Genomic DNA, 24,200 nt, shown 5'->3' on the forward strand with positions numbered 1-24,200 from the left:
TATTGTAACGTAAATTACATGCCTGTGTTTCATCTTTTTATTACTTATATTTGTATACTTTATTTACTATGAGTTATATCTGAAGCAAATTATGTTTCTGAAGAGGTGTAGTCAATTCCACCCTTCAATGTAGCATAAATGTGAACTCTCATAGAGTGGCGAAGTCACGCCCATCAACTTCCGGTCCATAGGACCTTATTTCGGAAAAATTATGTATTGAAGTCAATGGAGAGAGAAAACTTATCTTTCGATCCTGTTTGAATTGTGCGACGAATTACACATATGATGTTTGTCAATCTTAAAAAATCATTTCCATGTCGAAAAAGTCACAGTTTGTCGTAAAACTGTTGAAATATAAGACTATGAAAAATACGCAAATAGAAAGACTACAAATCCCCGAGTCGCGTAAGTGATGTCATAACTGATGTCACAATTGCTTTCCTCCACTAAATATAAGAGATAGCTAAGATAAGATAACTTTAACAAGATGCCTGTGTGCTCAGTACCAGGTGTTTATCATACCAGCAATGGGTCTTGCTCGTTCTTTCGCTTCCCGTCTAATGAAAGGACCAGGAATGGCTGGATCAAGTTAGCTACCTAGCTAGTAGCAAGCACGTTAGTTAGCATTACAATCTTAGCCTTGTCCTTTTTTTTTGCCTTAACATGAAGTAACATCAAGTAACCCAAAATGTTAAACAGTAAGAGTAGTAGTCATATTTTGTGAACCCTTTGAAGAGTACTGTCCCACCGGTGTGATCATTCTATAATACACCATTTAAGCCCGGGGGAGAAATGCTAACGCTAATGCTACATTAGCATCGGCGATCTTTTCTACTTCACGCTATCTGCACAAATGGTTGACATTAAACATTAAAAAGATCAGGCAGTTCAGAGAGAATCAAAGGAAGGCAGGCAGGCAGCTTTGCATGACATTCTTCTGTACGTGTTGATAGTGAGGGTAGCCAATAACTTTTTTGACAAGAAAGTAGTGACGGCCATCTTGGTGTCTCTGCGAGACCAGTTATGTAGTTCATTAAGCGTTTCACACAAAAAAATGTGTTACTTTACAGTTTTACGACACATTTTAATTTTTTTGACTTGCAAAATTATCTTTTAAATTGACAAACATCTTATGTGTAATTTGTGGCACAATTCAAACGGTATCGAAAGATTATCTTTCTCTCTCCATTGACTTCAATACATAATTTTTCCGAAATAAGGTCCAATGGAGCTCCCCCGGAAGGGGAGGGACTTCGCCACTCTATTACAGGAACAATACCGGAAACAGACGTAGGAAAGATCCTCAGCTCGCTGATTGGATGTTTTAGCCGCAATGCACGTTGTTAAAGATATGACTGATTTTCTTTGAATATAAGAATGTAAATACTGAGTTGAGAGAATAGTCAGGGGATTTGGGTGATGGGAGACACATCTATGGAATCACAATTTCAATAGCTTACCATTAAATGACGGATATACCTTTCTGTCTGTGATGTTTTACAAATCAGATATGAATGTTAGAAGTAAAACATGAGAAATAGTATAGCAATATCCTGTCAAATTATGTAAAAACATGAATAAAACTAAATATCTTCAGATGTTATACATACATAAGTGTCCTACACTAACAATACAAAGTTATTATTAGTATGCTGTGTGTACCTTGTGTGCACCACCTAGTGGTTAAAGTACGTTATTGAATAATATTTGTTGAATAATGTTATTTTTGTTGAATAATGTTATTTGATGAAGAGTACATGCTTTCATAGGGGGAAAGTAGAAGGTCAATGATAGAAATATAGAATATAAAAAATCAAGAAGATACTGTAAGTGATACAGTTTAGCGTACGATGTAAAAATATATTAATATGAGGATGTGCAAAACAGACAAACTAATTAACTTTTATTAACACATTAAAGAATACTTTAGGTTAAGGTCTTCTTTCAAATAAGAAAAAAACTTTGGGTATCTATCTACAGATAAATAGTAAGCCTGACAAAGTACTCAACGTCTAATATATTGCTTCCCTGCTATGTTAACTATGTTTAAGCACTTATTTTAACTGATATTAAACACATTAATTATACTCTTATGTATGTAGATAGAATGAGAAATGTGCAGAATTTGACAGTTTAATGGTGGAGGTATACACACATATTGATAGATGTCTTGTAATGCACTGATGAGAAACCTCTGACCCAAGTTTTTCATTCATTGCATAACTACACTGTAGTTGTGTATATGATATGTCAATAAACCTTAGAAAATCTTGAAATCTTGAAAGGGATGTGCAAAATAGCAATTATATACATTTAGTTAATTAACTATTAGTAGAGAATAACGAGTAATCAATATACTTTATAGAGATCTGCAGACAAATGTTTAGTCTTCTCAAGCACCAACTATCAAATATCTCTCCTGATGGTTGGCACTTGACAATCACCTTTACCTGAATGTTACTCAGGTGTAACTAAAGTCTGCTTTAAGGGTTGTTTATATTTCACATCATTAATCAGAATCTGAAAAGTAACTAAATGTAGTGGAGTAAAAATACCAGGTTAACCTCTGAATTGTAGTGGAGTAGAATTACAAAGTAACAATGAGCTGTCATGTGGGTATATATTAATGCTGCTCATTATGGATTCAAGCGATTTTCACCCATTTAGTAATTACATGTTCTAAATTAGTACACACCAATTTGTTTCCTATCGCCTAAACCTCCAGGGCTGTACACAGTTTTATACTGTCAACTTCTAATTTTGGGAAAAACTAAAACGTCTTTTAAAACTACAATTCCCAGTAGAGACGTGCCATAGAGAACATGTTGCGAAACACACTAGCCAGCATGTATAGTTCTCAGGGGGCGTTCGAGTCCAGTTTTGAATAGTCTGCCGTGGTTTCGTTCCATTTCAAAGAGCTTGGTGCTCGGCGTAACCTTGGCGCACTGCCACTCCAACATCCAATCCCAGAGCTTGAAGATTAATCACGGGGTTTGTCCATACAGTCTATGGGTTTGTCGCAAAGCGGACAGGCGTCGTCACAACAATAGCTGGGGATTGTGGGTAGTGTAGTCTCTTTGGCACTCCACATTTCAGAGAAAACAAGTTGTTTCTCAGAATTGAAGAGGAAAAACACAAAAGCATTGTACACAATTCAAACCTATCAATGTCGTTTAATTAACAAAGGTACTCTGGTGTTTTTGAGTTGATGAGTAGTGGAGATATCACTGTCAAATCAATCGACAGTAAGGAGAATACTTACTTCCGGGTGTACATTTCTCCGTTATCCAATGGGAATGGACCGAATACCGCCGCCGATGGGAATACATTGCAATCAGTTGAAAGCTCTTTGCGTTTATTTATAAAAGACGTGAACAAGTGGATTTTGCATAATAGGTGACCTTTAAAGTCAGAATTCTGACTTAGGATACCACTTTCATTACAAATGAAAAAACGTAAAGCAAGGATGATGTTCCTGCCGCTTCGTGTTATTCATCTGCAGAGAGGGGAATGAACTTAGCTGCTGCTGCAGTGGGCCAATCACAGGCCACATTCAATTGCTTGTGATGATTATCTGTGAGAATAACTCTTTCAAATATTATTTGTTTTATAGATCTCGGTACAAAAATGATCAAATTAAGGTATTGTTTGAATGTAGAAGTTACAATCCTTCTTGGTTCTGGGTTATCTGGTCGATACCCTAAAGATATCGAGTACTGATACCCAGCCTGACATTTAAACTTTGTGTGTACACTTTCTGGTAAACTTATAAAATGTGCAGTATGTAATGGACCAGATCTAAAAATCCTAGCTGTAATTCTCCCAAAGCCCAGACTTGTGAAGACTACTGTAATCTTTTGCACCACCAACTCTGATGAAGTGGTGCAAATGTGAGATTGTTTTGGTGAATGTGGAACAGTACAAGAGACGTGACACGGATCTTCTCTCTCCGGTCAGGCCTGGTCCTTCCTGAGCCACCTCCCCGTGCTGGAGGTGGAGCTGAGTGTGAAGGGCTGGTGGGAGGAGAGCCGGGAGCAGACGGAGCGCCGCCTCCCCGCAGCAGGAGCCCAGCGGGGGGGGGAGGGCGGCTGGCTGCAGGTCCACGCTGACCAGGAGTACGTCCTGCAGGTCGCTCTGAGGCGCATCAATGCGGGCCAGCAGAGGGTCAGTACACCCAGCACACACTCTGTCCAATGAGAACATATCAAACACCAAATAGTGATGAATAGTTAAACCTGCTAATTATATATACCGGTAATACAATATAATAGGGACAGTTTACTCCCGCTAAACTTTGTGCCTTGACAACTTCATAGCATCCATCTGTTTACATCTCACATATTGATCTATTATTCAAATAAGCAGTGTTTTATCTTACTGTACAGCATTTCATTTCTATTCTATTTTTAGCTCATCTAATTCTATTTTACATGTATAAAGTTGACTTTAGTCTTGCAACACATACGTTTTATTTAAGTTCTTTAAAGGTTTAACAATATCAGACCATCATGTCTATAATCATCATACAGGCTGAGCTCTTTTGATCCTGTCAGATTTATTGCCCCATAAATTATTTTATTGATTTAAAAGGTTTTTTTTTATCTTTTGACTATTCTTTAAACTGCATTCTTTGCTGGAGTTGCGCTGCATGTTGGCTGCAGATGCAGGGGAGCCTCAGAGAGATATACTGCTCTTCAGATGCTGTGGATACTCCAGGGATTCAGTACAGTTGGGGGACTGGTTTATGAAAAGGTTTCCACCTCTGAGAAGCTGCTGGGAGACAGACTCCTCTAGGAACATATAGAACCACCTGAATACATTCAATCTGATGTCTATTTAAAGAGGCCGAAAACCCTGTCACCAGGTATATTACCTTCTTTTACTACATTGCACATGGCCATGGGTTTATTCTGAATTTCACAAGGTAGGAAACAAAACTTGATGTGTAAGTAAGTTTGAATGGATTTGTAAAAGTGTCTTCTGAATCCCAACCACCAGTGTCTCTTAGGTGTTGCTCGAACGGGAACGTTTGCGTTTATGCACAGAATGCGTTTTCAAAAAAGTATTCCGTTCACACGCATTCGTTTCATTTGACGTGTCTGTTCACACGAGAACGCTGGAAACGCTGTAGTACATATGCCGGGACTGTAAGTGGCGCTGTACCTCCACACGAGACCGCTCGAAAGCGCTGGACACGCTGTAGTACATATGCCGGGCCTGTAACTGGCGCTGTAACTTCCGCCACAAAATACACCAAAAGCAGCGAAGAAGACCCCGGAGCATGGTTGCCATGGTTGCCCTTCTGTTTATGCCCCGCAGTGGATTTAGCAACATGTAGTAGTTCATGTAATTCTCCATGTCCACTTGTTGCTGATGGTTGTGGTAGAGGAGCTGTAGATTTTGCACTAACATCTGTAGCATGGTCGAGCTGTAGATGTTGTACTAACATCTGTAGCATGGTCAGTAGCAGTAGCACAGTAGCTACTGCCCATGCTACAGCAGTGAGCAGCAGAGGTGGGGAAAGGCGGGGCTATGGCTTCATCTATCGGGAAATTATCGTATAGAGGCGATTACACGGAGCCATTTGACCCCCCAGAGCGTTTCGTTTGCAAATCTATCCACCTTGGGACCCGTTATCGTTTGTGGGGTCTGTTTCTATCGTTTTGTTACAGCCTCGTGTAAATGAAAGGGCTATACGCAAGATAAACTATGCGGATCCAACCCGTTTTGTTCTCGTGTAAACGGGGTCTTAAACTTTTCAAACAATCCTTTGTTGTATGTATAACACTGATTGAAAATAATGTGACCTTAGTCTTATGTCATTGTATCCTCTGCTGTTGTACAATCATATTTCCAGGAGGATTGAAGCCTGAGCCAGCCCTCAATATACTGTACTTCTTTTTACGAGACTGTAATCTTTCTACAGGAAATGACATCCAAACAGTCAGATCTGCATTATTTTTGCTAAAAACTAAAAAATATATTTGAATAAAAAGTACTCCATCAGCAGTAAACATATTTCTTAAAGGGGACCTATCATGCAAAATGTACTTTTGTATGTCTTTTATACATGAATATGTGTCGCCGATGTGTCAGGGAACTCACCAAGTGTCAGAAAACACAACCCTCTCTCTTTTACTCCATACCCAAATCTCTAAAAACGGGGCTGCAACGGATCTGATACAGACTGATCCAGATTTGAAAGTTCTCTGACGTCAGGAACGAGGAGCTCCGCCTATATGGGCAACTCTCCACCTATCAGGGGAATGAGAGACCGCTCGAAAGCGCTGGAAACGCTGTAGTACATATGCCAGGCCTGTAGGTGGCGCTGTAGTCTGCCACAAAAGCAGCGAAGAAGACTTCTCACAGATTCAGCCCTTGCAAAAACAGGGCTGGAAAAGAGCAAATAGAGTGAAATGAGGCATGGCTAAAATGGTTTTGGTATGTTTTATATAGGTATGGCCCTACAATATATTATTCAAATATGGCATGATAGGTCCACTTTAAGTAAGCTTTTGAAGTATAAAAATGTACTTACTATTAAATGGACAGCTATGAAACAGTAGTATACCAGCAACATAAACTAACTGTTGTAATTTGTATTATATGTATTATTTTGCATAGCAGTCTCCTGTAGGCATTATACAATTATCTTACAAGTGCTGAGATCTCATAATAAAATAAGTGTGTGTGTGTGTGTGTGTGTGTGTGTGTGTGTGTGTGTGTGTGTGTGTGTGTGTGTGTGTGTGTGTGTGTGTGTGTGTGTGTGTGTGTGTGTGTGTGTGTGTGTGTGTGTGTGTGTGTGTGTGTGTGTGTGTGTGTGTGTGTGTGTGTGTGTGTGTGTGTGTGTGTGTGTGTTTTTGTTTGTTTGTTTGTTTGTTTGTTTGTTTGTTTGTTTGTTTCAGAGGAAGCAGGACAGCAAAGCGCAGGCTCCCAGGTTCCCCAAGCTGAAGGATGAAGGCTGGTTCCTGGTGGTGGGGGAGGTGGACCGCCGGGAGCTGCTGGCCGTCAAACGGATCGGATACGTCCGCCAGCACACAGCTGTGTCCGTGGCCTTCTACACTCCAGAGAAGACCGGGAAGTAAGCAGTAACTCAAACAGGAGCGAGAACACAAGCTTCACACACACACTCCATACACAGCCGCTGTAAACAAACACCTCCGTTTGAGAGTTTCAGGTCACACACACTGAACTACTTTATTATCCACACACACTCTGGATTAGGAGCATAGTAGTACTTTACAATCAAATACTTAAACATCTACTTAGCAGGGTATGTCTAAGACATCTGACGTGGTCTTCAGTGGTCAAAGAACTTGAGATGTGTTATACATACAGGAATATCAGTCATTGAGATTACTCAAGGGGAAGCATGGACTGTGAATGACTTGATAAAACAGTCATTTCTTCACAGAATTAAACTGCCTTATTAGATTGAAAACTACACATGAAATCACATGGAAATCAACTTGAGTTTTTAGAGGTTCCATGATTTCCTAAAACCATTAGCCATGCTAGCTTTTAGCAACATTACTCTGTTTTGCTTTATTCAATCTTTTGGGCAGCAGGACCATGTGTGTGGGACTGAGTTAAAAGGGGGTTATTGGAAATTAGAAAAAAACGCAAATATCAACATAATAATGCCACTGCCAACCTCCTGTCCCTCCGCACCCGGACCAACCTCAAGTCTTGGGGCGACAGAGCCTTCTCCGTTGCTGCACCCACCCTCTGGAACTCACTACCCCAATCCATCAGAGATTCTTCCTCCCTCACAGCATTCAAAACATCACTCAAAACCCACCTGTTCAACACTGCATTCAACCACTGACCACCCCACTCCCCCCGTATTTTTTCTGTTTTGTTTATCTCTTTTTGTATTTCTTTGTCTTTTTTTGTTGTGTTTTCTTAAATTCTCTGTGAAAGCGTCTTTGAGTTTCATGAAAAGCGCTATAAAAGTCCCATGTATTATTATTATTATTATTAAAAAGCTTTTCTTATTCTACGTAAAGATATATACAGTATCAGTCTGGATCATACATTCTTACCTGTGTACCCTCTCTGCCTCAGGTGCATCTACACCCTGTACCTGATGAGTGACTGCTATCTGGGTCTGGACCAGCAGTACGACATCCACCTGAACGTAACCCCCGCCAGCATCAGTGCTCAGGTGAACACAGAGGTGACTCAGTGAGCGACCCCCCCTCAGGATCCTCATGCTGCACAGATTGGGATATGATATGTTGCTCTGTGCGCTTTGAATCAGCTGCTTTGACGCTTCAGTCATCAGTGAGCTTCACCTCCTCACTGCATTGCATTCTGGACAATTCAAGCAGCTTTTGTGTCTCCTCTACTCTGGATCTCTCTGATTATTAAATATCTGTCAAATAAAGTGGTGCAGGGATGATGTTTTTTCCCTTGGAATTTGGACAAATGCAGAAAATAAGATCTTTGGCAAACACGTTTTTTGTGATACTTACGTTTTTGTCTGCAGGACCATATCCACAGATTAACACCACGTTTATAATAATAGAAGCTTAAATGTCATTTCCAGAAGGTAACGTGAGGATATAAAGGAACAATATCATCTTCGCATTACTTCACGTCACCACCGCTAAGCTAAAGGTGGCTAATGTTTGGCGTGACTACAAAATGAGAAAATCTCTTCAGCTTGTGTTGACCTTAGATCATATCAAAAACAGATTTAAAAAAGAATCAACACTTAGACAAGCAAACCAGAAGGGCTGAAATGCTGACTCATTTCCAGGTTTTCGGACTCATTCCTGCACCACTGTATTTGCATCAGAAAAAAGTCTTTCAAAGGGAAAGGTTTAATTAAAGATATTTGATTTGAAGTTTTCCTTTTATTGAGTCAACCTAATTTACCAGTAATGATCATCTGGAACTGTAAACGGTGTTGGTCAGTGATGTCACAACAGGCACTTATCCTTTGACCATTTTTCTATTTCATAAGAAGTCTGCTTTTCTAGACCAGATATGTTGAACACACATGGCTGTGAAATAAAGATTGTTTTGTCTAAAATAATAAAGGTGTCAGTGAGCTTCAGATAAACCAGGTCACACAACATGTCATCAGACCAATCCAAAGAGCACAATCATTTGTGTGCACGCTTCATCACACTTCAATTACTTTTATTTTGTTTGCCACTGTAGTTTGATTTAAAAAACATTTCCAGTCAACATTAAATATGTAACTTGGGCTAATACAGCGTTATGTAAGCTGGTCACTTCGTTGACTAAAGACCAAAAAGGGTACCATGCATCACACACACAAAACAAGTTTACATTCAAATCAATAAGCAATTATTCCCCCTCCTCCTTTATTATAACCTCAACTATAATAGTTGCTAATTGTTGGATATTGTGTGAAACTATACAACATTAACTGAAGATGTAGGCAGAATGCAACATGCTTTATGGATTTACCCCAACAGAGTAATGCAGTATAAATGATAACTTTGTGATTTATTGTTCATCCATCTGTTTTAATGATCGAACTAAACAGGGTACTTATGGATGAGACAGTGTGCATTGTGATACAGGCAGGCCAGCAACATAAGTGTCTTAAGAATAAAAATGTCATCAGTAATGACATTAGGGTAAAATGTGGTGTTGTAATCTGTACTGCTAGCATACGAGCAACCCGAAACCCGAGCAGCTAAATTCAGTTTAGACAGTCCCCCTGCTCCTAACAACACCAACATGAAGTTACTACAGTGTGTGTAAAGTCAGTTTGAACTCCTATGTGGGCCAGACTAATGATAGCATAAATATGACAGACGGGTATTACTTTTAAGCAAGTTCACAAAGCTAACAGGTCGCACAAACAGAACCTCAGGAGTTCATCACCATTAATATACAACAGACCCACGAGCGAGAGGAACGTTACGTCTGACACGATTCAGCCTCAGTGACGGCTGTCCACAGTTCAGCCTCCATCTGCAGGTGCGTGCTGGGATTGGTGGTATAGCACCAATAGGGATCCTCAACGCTTCCAGATAAGGCAGCACTTCATTACAAGAAGGCCAATGGCACCTAAGTGGCAACACAAGTAATTTACATACAGATCTCACTGAGATGATGAGCCATCGTTCATTTCATGTGCACCATGTGTTTTACTGCCGTGTCAACATGACCTACCTGAAAGCAAAGGACTGAACTTATTCATCAATGGTGGGCTGCACGATCCTCAATATGAACAAAATGTTGTAGGGTAGTTTCAACAAGCTAACTGTTATAAGGCACATTCAGAAATGGCTTGAGGACAGTTCTATTATAATGTTTTTGGGTCAGCCAAAGCAAATATGTGATACATGTGAATTATATCATAATAAACCCTTTGGGATTTACTCAATGAAGAATATGTGTCTCTAAGAAATTACCACATTATCATCATAGGTCAAATCTAAATCTAGAATCCCAACTTCCTGACAGATAAACAGAAGCCGACACTAGACTATTCTTTCTGCTTGTGTTGCCTGAATTTGACTTTGTGAAGCTCCTGTAGATTAGCACACCCTAAGGCTTTGTTTATAGAGCTGTCTATCCAGGACTCCTTTTCTAAACTGAATCACATTAGTTGTGCCTGTTTACATGGTCTTTAAAAAGGTTTCAGGCTCTAATCCAATGATTCTGTTTGCACTCACAATAAGTGTGTGCCTGCTGCACTTGAAGGAACTTCAGGAGAAAGCTGAATCACTCTCTTAAGCCCAAAAATGACACGTGAGTTGAGCTGATAATTTTGGATCTGAAAGAAAAGGAATGGAGTAACCGGAGCATTTCTAAAAGTCAGACCCGCATCAGATAGCTGTGTCACAGAGGTCACGACCCTGCAACAGTTCTGGAGGTTTAATGACCGGAAGAGGAGTGGGTATTCTTTGGTTACACACATTACACACATCATCAATGTTAGACCTTTAAGACAGCTCTGGAGTTTTTGTTTACACAGAATGTGTTACATGTTCCCGGCCAAACTACATAATAATAATAAAGGGATTTAGTATTTTTCACGACAGATTTGTGATAAAAATAGATACGTGGCGGTTTGTATAGGGGTATAAAACAGCATGTCATTTTGGGAGATAACATTTACAAAGAAAACTAATAGTTTAAGAGAATAGAAACTTTGCTATTTCATCTTTTGCTGTTTTTAATTCCCCAAAAATGTTTCACGGTGGTTAGAAGAAAGTGTTCTTCTGTGCGTTAGTCCGCTGGGGGAGAATATGAATCTATGACCTCAGTATTTCTAAAATCTTGGCTGTGCCCTGAAGCAGCAGAAATCCACTTCCTGTCAGATTTGTTTCCGCGTGTGAATGTCACCACGCAAATCTGCGTGTGTTTCTGACTTTGCTACTCAAGAACTAAATACAGTCGCCATTTTCATAAATCATTTTCAACCCACAATTCCTAAATCTCTGCAATTTGAAAAGTGTGTCCATGCTGGAACACAACATGATGCCAGGTTTGTGTCTCAATTCCGTTAAACACAAATCTATTCAGAAATATTCAACATATAAGCACAAAACAAAAGTGAAGGTCTTGTATGGACTCTCTTTAAGACGAGCTTTAAGAGGTCTTGAAGACCCTAAGCACAAACCCTTTTAACACATGGAGTGCCTCTTTGATATTGTGCCCCACATCTACTGACTGCACAAAGCAGGCAATGCCTTGAGGCAATGTCTGTGTGGCAAAAAAAATGAACGTTTGTTGGAAATGGGCCTCACTGAATTACTATCAACATATTTGTTTATAATCCTAAAGCCAAGTGTCAAAAAGTAGGTTTTAAATCTTACATGTTATTGTGCAGTGTCAAATACATGTAGGCCTGTTTAATCTGGGACTGAAACTAATGATTCATTTATTTTATTTACAAATAATCATTTGGTCTATACAAAAAAAATAATAATGCCCGTCGCAAAATCCCCAAACCGACGTCATGACGTCTACAATTGGCCAAAGTCCAGAGTCTGAAGGTGTTTAATTGACTTATATTAAGATCTGGCATTTGATATTCTGAAACAATACTGTTAGAATGTATATAAAAATACGTATACGAATTAATTAAGTGTTATGATTAAAGTGCTTTTTAATTAATTATTCCCCGCAGGCTGCAGTGTCACTGATGCATCTCATTAATATATAGCTGCAGTTTGTATATTGAAACTTTTGTCAGACGCTACGCTGTGCTTGAAGGAAAAAGCCTGGAATCAATCAATCAATCAATGTTTATTTTAGGGCTGTCAAGTTAACGTGTTAATAACGCGTTAACTTCCTGAGAAAACCCACAGTTTAAACGTTAATAACGCGTTAACGCAAGAAAAAAATTAACGCGACTAATTATCTTAACGCATGTGTATTTTTTGTCCTCGGCCGCCCCGTAGTTTCAGAGTGCATCGAGTTTAAAATACCATCTACAAGCTGATGCTGACAGCCCAGCTCCTGCCGTCCGGCCGCTTGCGGCAGACCACACTTCCACGCTCACTGGCAGGCACCGACTGGCCATCGGGAGGACCGGGAGGGTGTGTGTATGTGTGGAGCGAGAGAAAGACCTTACGTGTATTGTTGTTGTGGTTAGCATCTGGTGCTAGCTAGCTGCGCTAACGGATATAAGGAGCTGTTTAAATGAAAACAGAGGAGTGACATTTCGCCGACAACTGCGCCGAGCACTTGACTTTATGCAGGCAGCCAGACAGTGGGACATTGTGGGAAAAGTCAGCACACTCAGCACGGATAGTGCGCGCAACATGATTGCAGCGTCCAGGCAGCTCCCGTTCGAGCATATGCCTTGAGTTGCACCTAGCTCCAACGATCCATCACAGTGTCTCTCCACACACACACACACACACACACACACACACACACACACACACACACACACACACACACACACACACACACACTTTGTATTGTATTATTGTATGAGAGAGGTTCCAGATTTAATTGAGGCGAATATTTGTAATGTTCAGAGGTTGTTGTGTTTAACATTCATGAGAATATTTCTCATTGTTCAAATGATAATAAACATTTGCATAAAGCATTTGTCCACTCATATGTTGATAAGAGTATTAAAAACTTGAAAAATATTCCTCTAAGGTACATTTAGAAAAGATCAAAAATGTGCGATTAATTTGCGATTAATCACGATTAACTATGGACAATCATGCGATTAATCGCGATTAAATATTTTAATCGACTGACAGCCCTAGTTTATTTATATAGCCCAATATCACAAATGTTACATTTGTGGATTTCACAGTTTGTACAGAATATCAGTATGACAATACGACACCCTCTGTCCTCGGCCCTTCCACACTATAGCTTCAAAAAAAGCTTGGAGCTGGGCGTGTCTGAAGCTTGGGGATTTTATTCGAGCACCGCCACCAACAACCAATCACATGAATGTCCCATCCCCGGCATACAAAGCAAAAAGAAACGGGGATTTTATGCGAGCAATATATACAGTGGGGCAAAAAAGTATTTAGTCAGTCACCAATTGTGCAAATTCTCCCACTTAAAAAGATGAGAGAGGCCTGTAATTTTCATCCTAAGTATATAGCTCAACTATGACAGACAAAATGAGAAGAAATAAATGCAGAAAATCACATTGTTTGATTTTTAAAGAATTTATTTGCAAATTATGGTGGAAAATAAGTATTTGGTCAATAACAAAAGTTAATCTCAATACTTTGTTATATACCCTTTGTTGGCAATGACAGAGGTCAAACGTTTTCTGTAAGTCTTCACAAGGTTTTCACACACTGTTGCTGGTATTTTGGCCCATTCCTCCATGCAGATCTCCTCTAGAGCAGTGATGTTTTGGGGCTGTCGCTGGGCAACACAGACTTTCAACTCCCTCCAAAGATTTTCTATCGGGGTTGAGATCTGGAGACTGACTAGGCCACTCCAGGACCTTGAAATGCTTCTTACGAAGCCACTCCTTCGTTGCCCGGGCGGTGTGTTTGGGATCATTGTCATGCTGAAAGACCCAGCCACGTTTCATCTTCAATGCCCTTGCTGATGGAAGGAGGTTGTCACTCAAAATCTCACGATACATGGCCCCATTAATTCTTTCCTTTACACGGATCAGTCGTCCTGGTCCCTTTGCAGAAAAACAGCCCCAAAGCATGATGTTTCCACCCCCATGTTTCACAGTAGGTATGGTGTTCTTTGGATGCAACTCAGCATTCTTTCTCCTCCAAACACGTCTAGTTGAGTTTTTACCAAAAAGTTATATTTTGGTTTCATCTGACCATATGACATTCTCCCAATCCTCTTCTGGATCATCTAAATGCTCTCTAGCAAACTTCAGACGGGCCTGGACATGTACTGGCTTAAGCAGGGGAACACGCCTGGCACTGCAGGATTTGAGTCCCTGGCGGCGTAGTGTGTTACTGATGGTTGCCTTTATTACTTTGGTCCCAGCTCTCTGCAGGTCATTGATTCGGTCCCCCCGTGTGGTTCTGGGATTTTTGCTCACCGTTCTTGTGATCATTTTGACCCCACGGGGTGAGATCTTGCGTGGGGCCCCAGATCGAGAGAGATTATCAGTGGACTTGTATGTCTTCCATTTTCTAACAATTGCTCCCACAGTTGATTTCTTCACACCAAGCTGCTTACCTATTGCAGATTCAGTCTTCCCAGCCTGGTGCAGGGGTACAATGTTGTTTCTGGTGTCCTTTGACAGCTCTTTGGTCTTGGCCATAGTGGAGTTTGGAGTGTGACTGTTTGAGGTTGTGGACAGGTGTCTTTTATACTGATAACAAGTTCAAACAGGTGCCATTAATACAGTTAACAAGTGGAGGACAGAGGAGGCTCTTAAAGAAGAAATTACAGGTCTGTGAGAGCCAGAAATCTTGTTTGTTTGTAGGTGACCAAATACTTATTTTACACCATAATTTGCAAATAAATTCTTTAAAAATCAGTCAATGTGATTTTCTGGATTTTTTTCTTCTCAATTTGTCTCACATAGTTGAGGTATACCTAGGATGAAAATTACAGGCCTCTCTCATCTTTTTAAGTGGGAGAACTTGCACAATTGGTGGCTGACTAAATACTTTTTTGCCCCACTTTATATATAAACTCCCCAAACAGGCGAAAACCTAGCAGTTTCACCCACTGTCTCTGCCACCTCCCTCCATGCCTGGTTCCTCCGGTTTGTATCCCAGTAAATAGTACTGGTCGTAAAGAACCGGGTGATTTGCTACAGTAATTTCTCGTTTGGAATATGAGGAAATGAACTGTGGTCTGGCTCTCCCAGCGTGCACGCGGTTTGATTGGCTAGCGCTTGAACTGCCAGATTTGCATAAACGGGATTTGATTGGCTGACGCTGGCTACTCCGGCGTCTCCGGCTTCAGAAGTTGAACATTGTTCAACTTTTGCAGCCTGAAACGCCAGGAAAGCTCCGCTCTGCTACCCACAATTCAGTTCGGCGAAAAGCGAGGCAACGTGACGTCACCCCATTCAAAGTGAATAGAGAACCGCAGTGACGCGTCGTAAAACCCGGAAGTAAGTTAGCATTTTTAGCACTTCCGGTTCCTTCCTCAAAAAGCAATGCATTTTTTCCATAGGGTTTTGGAAAATAGCTCGAAATAAGGTCTGTGGTTGACACAAATTTAAGAGATAAATCACGTTTTGTTCTACGACATTAAATACATCAGCAGTGACCCCACTGGGGATTTTTGAAGAGTTTACGTGTCTGAACAAAAATGGTTGTTACCGAGTGGCTGAATAGCACTACAGAAATTGTCGAGGCCGTTTTACGTCATTACGCCGAACACGTAAACACTCCCGCTAAGTTTGTTTTCCCCTGTGTTCTTCTTGAAAGCAAGTACCTGCCTATCTTTAGTATCTGTATATCTATATCTGACCATTAGAATCTGCATTTTTGAAATTGTCGTTTTTAACACCGTAGTTTTACAAATTATAGAATAATTAATTACCAGTGTTTTCCAATTTTACTCGGCAGTTCGTTTCGTTCGCTAACGTTAGCTAAAGCTAGCGCTACTAGTTAGCTACGCAATGGTTTGTTGCTTTGCTCCGGGTTGCAGCCACAGGTCTTCGCATGAAACCTGCTTGTTCTATCGTTTCCCGGCCAATGTTTTCCAAAGGGGAGTCTGGATTCGTGCCATGAGGTAAGATGACGTTACATTTTTGTCCATGTCACGGTGAAATGTAAATAATGGGTAGTGACTGTATCGCCGTTATAGAGATGGCGCTGCTGAAAAGACCGCAACATAAGTAAAGATAATGAATACATCCTATTGAAACCTGCCTGGCTTATATGATAAGTCTAATTAGTACAAGCAGCATAACGTTTCACCATGTAACTAAAGATTGTAGTCAGGGAAATCAGTTTGACATATTGAACTAATAACAAATCACCTCTGGCTGGCAGAGAACTCTCTGCTCCATAGCTTCTCTTGGACGTAAAATCACATGTACATTTTACATTTATATTCAATTTAATATTCCATCCCTCACATAATTTTGTATATATAATAACTTAGATTTAGTTTTTCTTGTTATGCTGCTGCAACACAAACATTTCCCAAATTGGGATCAATACAGTAATATCTTATCTTAATTAATTAAGAAATATAACTTATAATTAGTGTAGCAGCTGACACCTATTTTCAATATGGATTAATCTACCATTTATTTCTTTAGTTCAATTTTCATCTATAAAAATGTCAAAATAGTGAAAATGTTCCCGAGACTTATCAAAGTGCAAGGTTATATCTTTAGATGTTTTGTTTTAACCTATGTACTGTATGTCTTAATGCTATATGTGACGGTGTGACTTCCATGAAACTAGTATTTTATATCTTCCCAACAGACGAGCTGACAGGAAACCTAACACTCTAACAACCACAACATTGCAAAGGCGAGTAAATGTAAATTAAAAAAAGTTCACAATTTTTTTAATTTCTTCTTCTTTCTTGCAGTGAGGTGAAGCTGACCTTGCACTTGGTGCCAGTAAGGATGTTCCTCACGCAGGCTGAATGTTTCTCCTTCCTTACTGACACAGAAGCCCTTGATTTGCAATGCTTCACTAATTGTCATTTCCCTGGCTCCGTAGGGACACTTTACCTCCAGCACAGCGGAAGACCCTACCAGACCATCTGGAGATGCCCCCAACAATCCTGATAGGGAGAGCCACAAATCTGACTCATGGACCTGCATCTGGGTTGCAGTGGTGAATGCCCTGACGCCCTCACATTCATTCATAGTCCCCCACTGTACAGACAAAACACCATCAAGGGCCTGTTGTTGCCCTAGCACCCTGGCAATAAAGGAAGCAGTCACACGCTTTGACCTCAGGACAGCTCCAAAGTTGCTGGCAGTCAACCTTCCTTTCCTGAACAAATGCCAGTTTGGGTTGGTTCGCTGACCAGTGGTAGCCACCTGAATTGCCCTCTGTTGCTCTTCAGACAATGCCATGCTTGCCACAATTGCCTCAGGTCCCTGATGCCCAACAGATTTGATAATTTCAGGAACAGTAAGTGTTTCCAAGGTGCAGTGTTCCTCTTCTGGCTCGGGGGAGAGAAGCCAAGAAATTCCTGAAAACCTGCCCCCGAGTCTGTCCCTCAGCCAGTCACGATCTTCGGAGGTGGGCTCTCTTGTGAGCGGGCTAAATTAGTTATCGGTTTCAACAGTCACATTAAAACAGTTACTAAATCAGCTTACTATCACCTAAAGAACATATCTAGGATTAAAAGACTAATGTCACAGCAGGATTTGGAAAAACGTGTCCATGCTTTTATCTTCAGTAGACTGGACTACTGCAATGGTGTCTTCACAGGTCTCACTAAAAATCTATTAGAAAGCTGCAGCTGATTCAGAACACCGCTGCTCGAGTCCTCACTAACACTAAGAAAGTGGATCACATCACTCCTGTTCTGAAGTCTTTACTCTGGTTCCTCACTAACACTAAGAAAGTGGATCACATCACTCCTGTTCTGAAGCCTTTACTCTGGTTCCTCACTAACACTAAGAAAGTGGATCACATCACTCCTGTTCTGAAGTCTTTACACTGGCTTCCTGTGTGTCAAAGAATAGATTTCAAAATACTGCTGCTGTTTATAAAGCACTGAATGGTTTAGGCCCAAAATACATTTCTGACCTCCTGCTAAATTATGAACCATCCAAGTCTCTGAGGTCTTCAGGGACGGGTCAGCTTTCTGTCCCCAGAGTCAGAACTAAACATGGTAAAGCAGCGTACAGTTATTATGCTCCAAATATCTGGAACAAACTCCCAGAAACTTGCAGGTCCGCTGCAACTCTTACTACTTTTAAATCCAGGCTGAAGACTTTTCTTTTTGTCGCTGCTTTTAATTGAACTATTCATATCTTAGACTGCACTGTAACTTTTATCCTTGTATTTTTTCTGTTAATGTTTATTTGATTAGCTTTTCTTTTTAATGACTGATTTTAAATGCCATTTTCTTAATGTCTTTCATTTTTTGTAAAGCACTTTGAATTGCCTTGTGTTGAAAAGTGCTATATAAATAAACTTGCCTTGCCTAATAAAGATTTCATGTGACACATACAATTGATTTGTTGATGGGAATTCATGTGAATAAATTAACTCTAGGTTAACGTAAGGTGACCAGATTTTCAAAATGAAAACCGGGGACATTTTGAGTTTTGCGGTCAAAATCTCATTAACATATCCACATTTCTTCGCTGTTAAAGAAAAAAGGGGGACAATTCTGGTTCAATGTAATTCGAAAATGTTAACTGTTGTGCTGTAATAAAGTGATGTGTAGACATACTGATACAACTGTGTACTAACTAATTACCATAAATGCACTAACTAATTAATGAAATCTTTCCGAAAATCTGATTTCAATACCATGGTAAGTGCGGAGTAAAGTATTAACTCACATATTGAGTTTTCCATAGTTAATAACAAAACATTTTCAAACTACATAGGTTATAGCCTCAAGTTTATTTGATAATTAACATATGTACAAGATATATAGAGACAACAGACAAGTAACACTAGCAGAATGACACACTATCAAAGACACTTCAACAGAGAGACACAACTGTCAAACACAATATGACAGACAACACTGACAGACACACTGGGACAAACAGATAAAACAAAGCCAGAACTGTCCCATCTGTATCTGTCCTGGTATTCTGGATGGAATAAGATCAAAAGAGAACATGAGAAAAAAGGAAAATACTGAGATAATACATGTAAAATACTTAACAATATAATAAATAAGATGAGATTTCTAAGTACATAAAAACTTCTACTAACCTAATCTCTGTACTTTTCAGAAGAGTGAATTTTCTTCAAGATTGCTTTGTCTTTGGCTAGCTTCTCCATGAACTCCTGGCAGGGGAAGTTGAAGTTTGTTTTCACAACAAGCATGGCCTTGATGGTAGGAATAGTGAACCTATTTCTTGCTGCTGTCCATACATCATTCATTTGGGAGAACACTCTTTCAACTGGTGCATTACTCCCAGGTAGGCACATAACCACCGACGCTAACCTTGCCAGGTTATTGAATGGGATTTCGTTGTCTTGGAAGTGGGTAACCACCTTGCTCCATCTGTGATTAAGCGGTGTCTCAGATTCTTTCCACTCTTCAAGTGTTTCTCCCTTCAGGAACTCATGCAGGCCAGTGACCTCATCAAACAATTCATCCTCATTGATCTTGACATTGGGGCATTTTTCTTCCAGTGTGGCCGCTGCCTTCTGAATCTCTTCACGCTGAGGTTGCCTTTTCAGAAGGAGACAATGCAAATCCTTGAGATCATCTGTGTGCTTTCTCCATGCTTGCAAGTAGTTGACAGCTGTAGTGAAGAATGATTGGGATGTTTTGAGAAAGCTCGCTTTTTTCATTGCTCCATTTTCCTCCAGTTCTCTCAGAAGCCCTCGGACCAAAACTGGAATGAAGTTATCGTCACTTCTTGCAGTCAACTTTGCCTCAAAGCTTTTCAATATTGCAGCTGACTCCACAGCACAGCGGTCTTGGCCTTCAAGCATTTTGATTGTGTCACTGAATATGGACAGGTTTCCATGGACAAAGGCCAGCCAAAGTTCAGTCAGAGGATCTTGGAATATTTTTTGCAGGACAGCTGGGCACTTTTCTTCAGAGAGGAAAAATGATTTCAAGGGCAAATACATTTTCAGCACTCTCTCTAGAGCAGGGAGCATAGACAAACAGCGAACATTGCAGTGTCTTAAGATGTTATGGTACTCCTGGCCAACAAACTCACAAAAGCCCTTTAGTCTTTCTACTCTGACGGTGAAAATGTGAAAATAACCAAATATCTTTGTAAGAAGGTACTCAACATCAAGGGGAATCATATCCAAAGCTGTTCTGGCCGTGTTATGAATAATGTGTGCAGGGCAACCTAAGCCAATGACCTGCCGCTGCAGAGCATTTTTAACTTTGGTATGGACATTGACCCTCCCCAGTCTATTCAGTCCTCCAAAATTTGTATTTGTGTTGTCAGCAGAGAATGCCACAACTTTGTTTTCCAGGTTGAATTTTTGGATAACACCAAGGACCTCAGCTGCAATTTCCTCTTCTGTTTCTCCTTTGAGTTCAACAAAATCGAGTAGTTTTGTTTCCACTGATGTGCTATCATGTATCTTACAATATCTTACTAATATTGGCAGCAGCTTTACATGTCCATGATTGGATGCATCAATGGACAGAGACACAAATTCCACCTGGTCTAGGTCCTGTGTTACCAAGGTAGTTGCCCATGGTGCTAACACGTTACTCACTATGGCATCGCATTTTGTCCTAGCACATGTAAATTTTGATTCATAAAGCTTCCTTGTCAGTTGTGCTGTGCAATCCATAGATCTGAAACTATGATTGTGTCGCAAAGTGTGGTATGCAAAGAAAGCTTCCTGCACAGCTAGATCGTATTCTTCCTGGGAAGGGTCTACCTTCTTGAAGAATGTGGTGACAGAGGGCACACCAGCACGGGCAATGAGAGAGGCTTTATGCTTTTTTGTCTGTTGATGTTCTATTTCTGCTGTTCTTCCTCCACTGGCAACTGAAAATGTTGAATTACAAATGGTACAGTAAACCATTGTATCATCTTGACCACCTGGGCGTATGAATGAAAATTCTTTCCTCATATTGTCATTTAAGTGACATTTTCGTTTCTTGGAAAGAGCCATTGCACATTTTTTTCTGCTCTTTGTCACTATCCTTGTATACTCTTCGTACTCTGTTAACTTTTTCTTCCCCTCCAAACTTTCTCCCTTTTCTTCTCTTTCTTCCTTTCCTTCTCTTCCTCACTATTGTACAATGTCTTTGCTTCTTTATCTTTATTCCGGTTTTTCCCTTCTCATTCTGTTCTTCCTCTCTGATATTTAAAAAGAGATAGTACATCATTAGATACACTTGGGTTAACAGTCACATTGTTTTTGTCAATTTATAAATGTCATTCTGCTACTCCATTGAACCACTGATTCAACTTACCCCAAGGCCCATGGTTCATTTTTCCCCATAGCCACCATTTTAGAAAAAATAGCCTAGCTTAAAAATTCAGTCATCTTTATCTTAATGATTCACATGGTTTAATACGCTGCCAACACATCAACATATACAATAATATATGTTTTTAAACCCGGATACATTTTGTTTGACATGACAGCCGATATAGCTGACATCTAGAAAATGTACTTTGACAAGCAAAAAACGTTTTTTTGTAAAAATGTTTACTTACCAGACCACAATGAGCATCTCTCTGTCACAGCCAAAGAGAAATGGGAGGAGCTTGCATAATTTCTGGTCACGTGATTACAACTATAACGCGTTGCCTGGTTACAGGGGGTGGTTGGCTCAACTTACCCCCTTCTCCCCTACACAGAAGAAGAAGACGAAGAAGACGCAAGAAGAAGAAGAAGAAGAATGCTACAAACACGCACAACACGATTGAGCCGTATACTGTTTACCCAGTGTTTCCTTACATGAAACGTTTTATTTCACCTTGCTATGTGTTTTTAACGTATATTAAAAAACGGGGACATTTCCGGGGACAGTTTCAACCGGGGACAGGCCAATAAAAACGGGGACTGTCCCCGGAAAACGGGGACGTCTGGTCACCCTACTAACGGTACTATTGCTATCACTACTCACCGACACTATAAACCTTGTCCCTCATAATAGCCCTGACAACACCGGTAAGCACACCTTCATCTAGGCTGCACTGTTACGTGTCCTGACTTGTAGTGGTTCTCTCCTCTATCTACACTATTCTTGTCATCTTTGTAAAACGATATCAGACTGGTAATTGACACAGCCATGACTTCTAGTTAAATTCAGTGTGGCTAAAATGAAAAGCTTTGTTAAAATATGCAAGCACGCGAAAGTCAAATTCAGCTTTATGTGTTATACATCCAGAAATATCGAAATATCGTTTCCCACAGTGTGAAATGTATACATAAAACAAAACAAAAAGGGCCTAGATAAACGTGGTACACATTAAACAAAACAAAAAGGGCCTAGATAACCGGCGTATACAGTTTAAAATGTTAATATATTGAAAGTGTTCAAAGTGCAGTTTCAGTGCAAGTCAGTTGAAACGATCTTAAGTTGGCGTGCCGTTGAAGTCGTGCGACCCTGCTGCTGTACTGGCTTGTAGTTCGTTTATAGCATAACGTTAGCATTTTGCTTCTGGCGACTAGATTTATGATTTAAAAATTATAAAAGTAGGGTTGACATGTGGAGATTATCCGGCTGAACAAAACGTGATCCCTCTCTTAAATGTGTGTCAACCACAGACCTTATTTCGAGCTATTTTCCAAAATCCTATGGAGAATTTGCATTGGTTTTTGACAAAGGAACCGGAAGAAGTTACTTCCGGGTTTTACGACGCGTCACTGCGGTTCTCTATGGGCAGACGCGTTGGAAAACGTTTTTGAAGCTGTCGAAGCTGTTGTGTGGACGATTAAAATAGGTGACGATGTCATCGTACAAGGAAAAACGTCCTGAGAAAACCCACAGTTAAAAGGGAAAAATGGGAAGTGAAGCTCGATTCTTTTTAGGCTAACTGCACGGAGACTTAATCATATGGAGGATCCTCAATCGTCATATTTTCCACAGTAACAGTCTAATTACAGTTTAAGAAAGGTTAAACCGAGTCAGCCCCTCCGTGCGGCCGCAGCTCCCCGGCTCACATCCCCCCCCCCCGCGGGCTGAAGCCCATTACCGGCTTGCCGCACTCACCCTGCCAAGGAGAGAAGGGGAGGCTGCTCCATCACAGCCCGTCCGCTCTCTGTCCAACTGCAGGACAAGTGTAGCACCTCATATACCTCAGAAAGGCACTGAGCATTATCCTGCATTCATAATGATGTATTATTGAGCTACAATGGATAGAGGCTCCAGAGTGAACCGCACACCACGTGTCAGGTTGCACAGTGATGTGCAGAGGGACTGTGTGCACGTAATGAACTTTTCCCGTTCTGCTTTATTTTTCTATTTTCTGGAGAACAAACCAATAAGATGAGACTTCCTGAGAATAACACAAAGATTGGACTCTGAATTGAACTTATAAAAAGTTAGAACAATTATTATATTGTAATTCTACACGCATATTGAATACACCAAGTGATGTGTAATATAGACCATAATAACCATTTTCGGATCTTCTGCAGGTTAAAGAGGCCTCTGCCGTCACACGGAAACTGCTCGACCATATTACTATTTGATAATATTACAATATTACATATTATAGACATGTAATTTTGAATCGTGATTAAACATGTTATTGAGAGAGCTTGAATGTTGATATTGCGGCAATAACAATTTAACACATTTTGAAAATTGAAAGGATGTAGGCCATAGGCCTGAGGGCTGTGCTAAATGAAGGAGAATGCACACAGATGGTAAATGTCTTTAAAACAACATTTAAATAGATGTGTAATATGTGTTTGTAGCCTACGATCAATCTTTCATACTGATATGTTTTTAATAGATCTTCATTACAGTTATCTCTCTCCCTAAAAAGAGTGAACGGACTCGGTGGATTTCTCAATACAGTTTAGTTTGTGCTAGAGGTAAACATTTACAAACAGCCAATCCCCGATCCTAATGGACGGCGTCATCAAAAAGAGCAACCAATCAAACGGTGGAAAGGCTATTCAATCTTCCAATAGGAGCAGAGCTGCCAGCAGGGGGCGGGTGTTGGATCCTGCAGC

General features: G+C 40.3%; 1 protein-coding gene across 1 annotated transcript in view; it reads left to right on the top strand.

The window, feature by feature from the left end:
• ascc3 (activating signal cointegrator 1 complex subunit 3) overlaps positions 1 to 9,047 on the top strand; it is a 229,629-nt gene extending 220,582 nt beyond the window's left edge. Inside the window, exons 38-40 of the mRNA XM_079692773.1 lie at positions 3,958 to 4,164; positions 6,906 to 7,081; positions 8,068 to 9,047. Coding sequence (XP_079548899.1) covers positions 3,958 to 4,164; positions 6,906 to 7,081; positions 8,068 to 8,191 — 507 coding nt within the window. The 3' untranslated portion in view covers positions 8,192 to 9,047. The remainder of the gene's footprint in view (positions 1 to 3,957; positions 4,165 to 6,905; positions 7,082 to 8,067) is intronic.
• Positions 9,048 to 24,200: the final 15,153 nt, after the last annotated feature.

Source organism: Notothenia rossii (genome assembly GCF_949606895.1).
Source record: "Notothenia rossii genome assembly, chromosome: 7".
In the NCBI taxonomy this organism is placed as follows: Eukaryota; Metazoa; Chordata; class Actinopteri; order Perciformes; family Nototheniidae; genus Notothenia; species Notothenia rossii.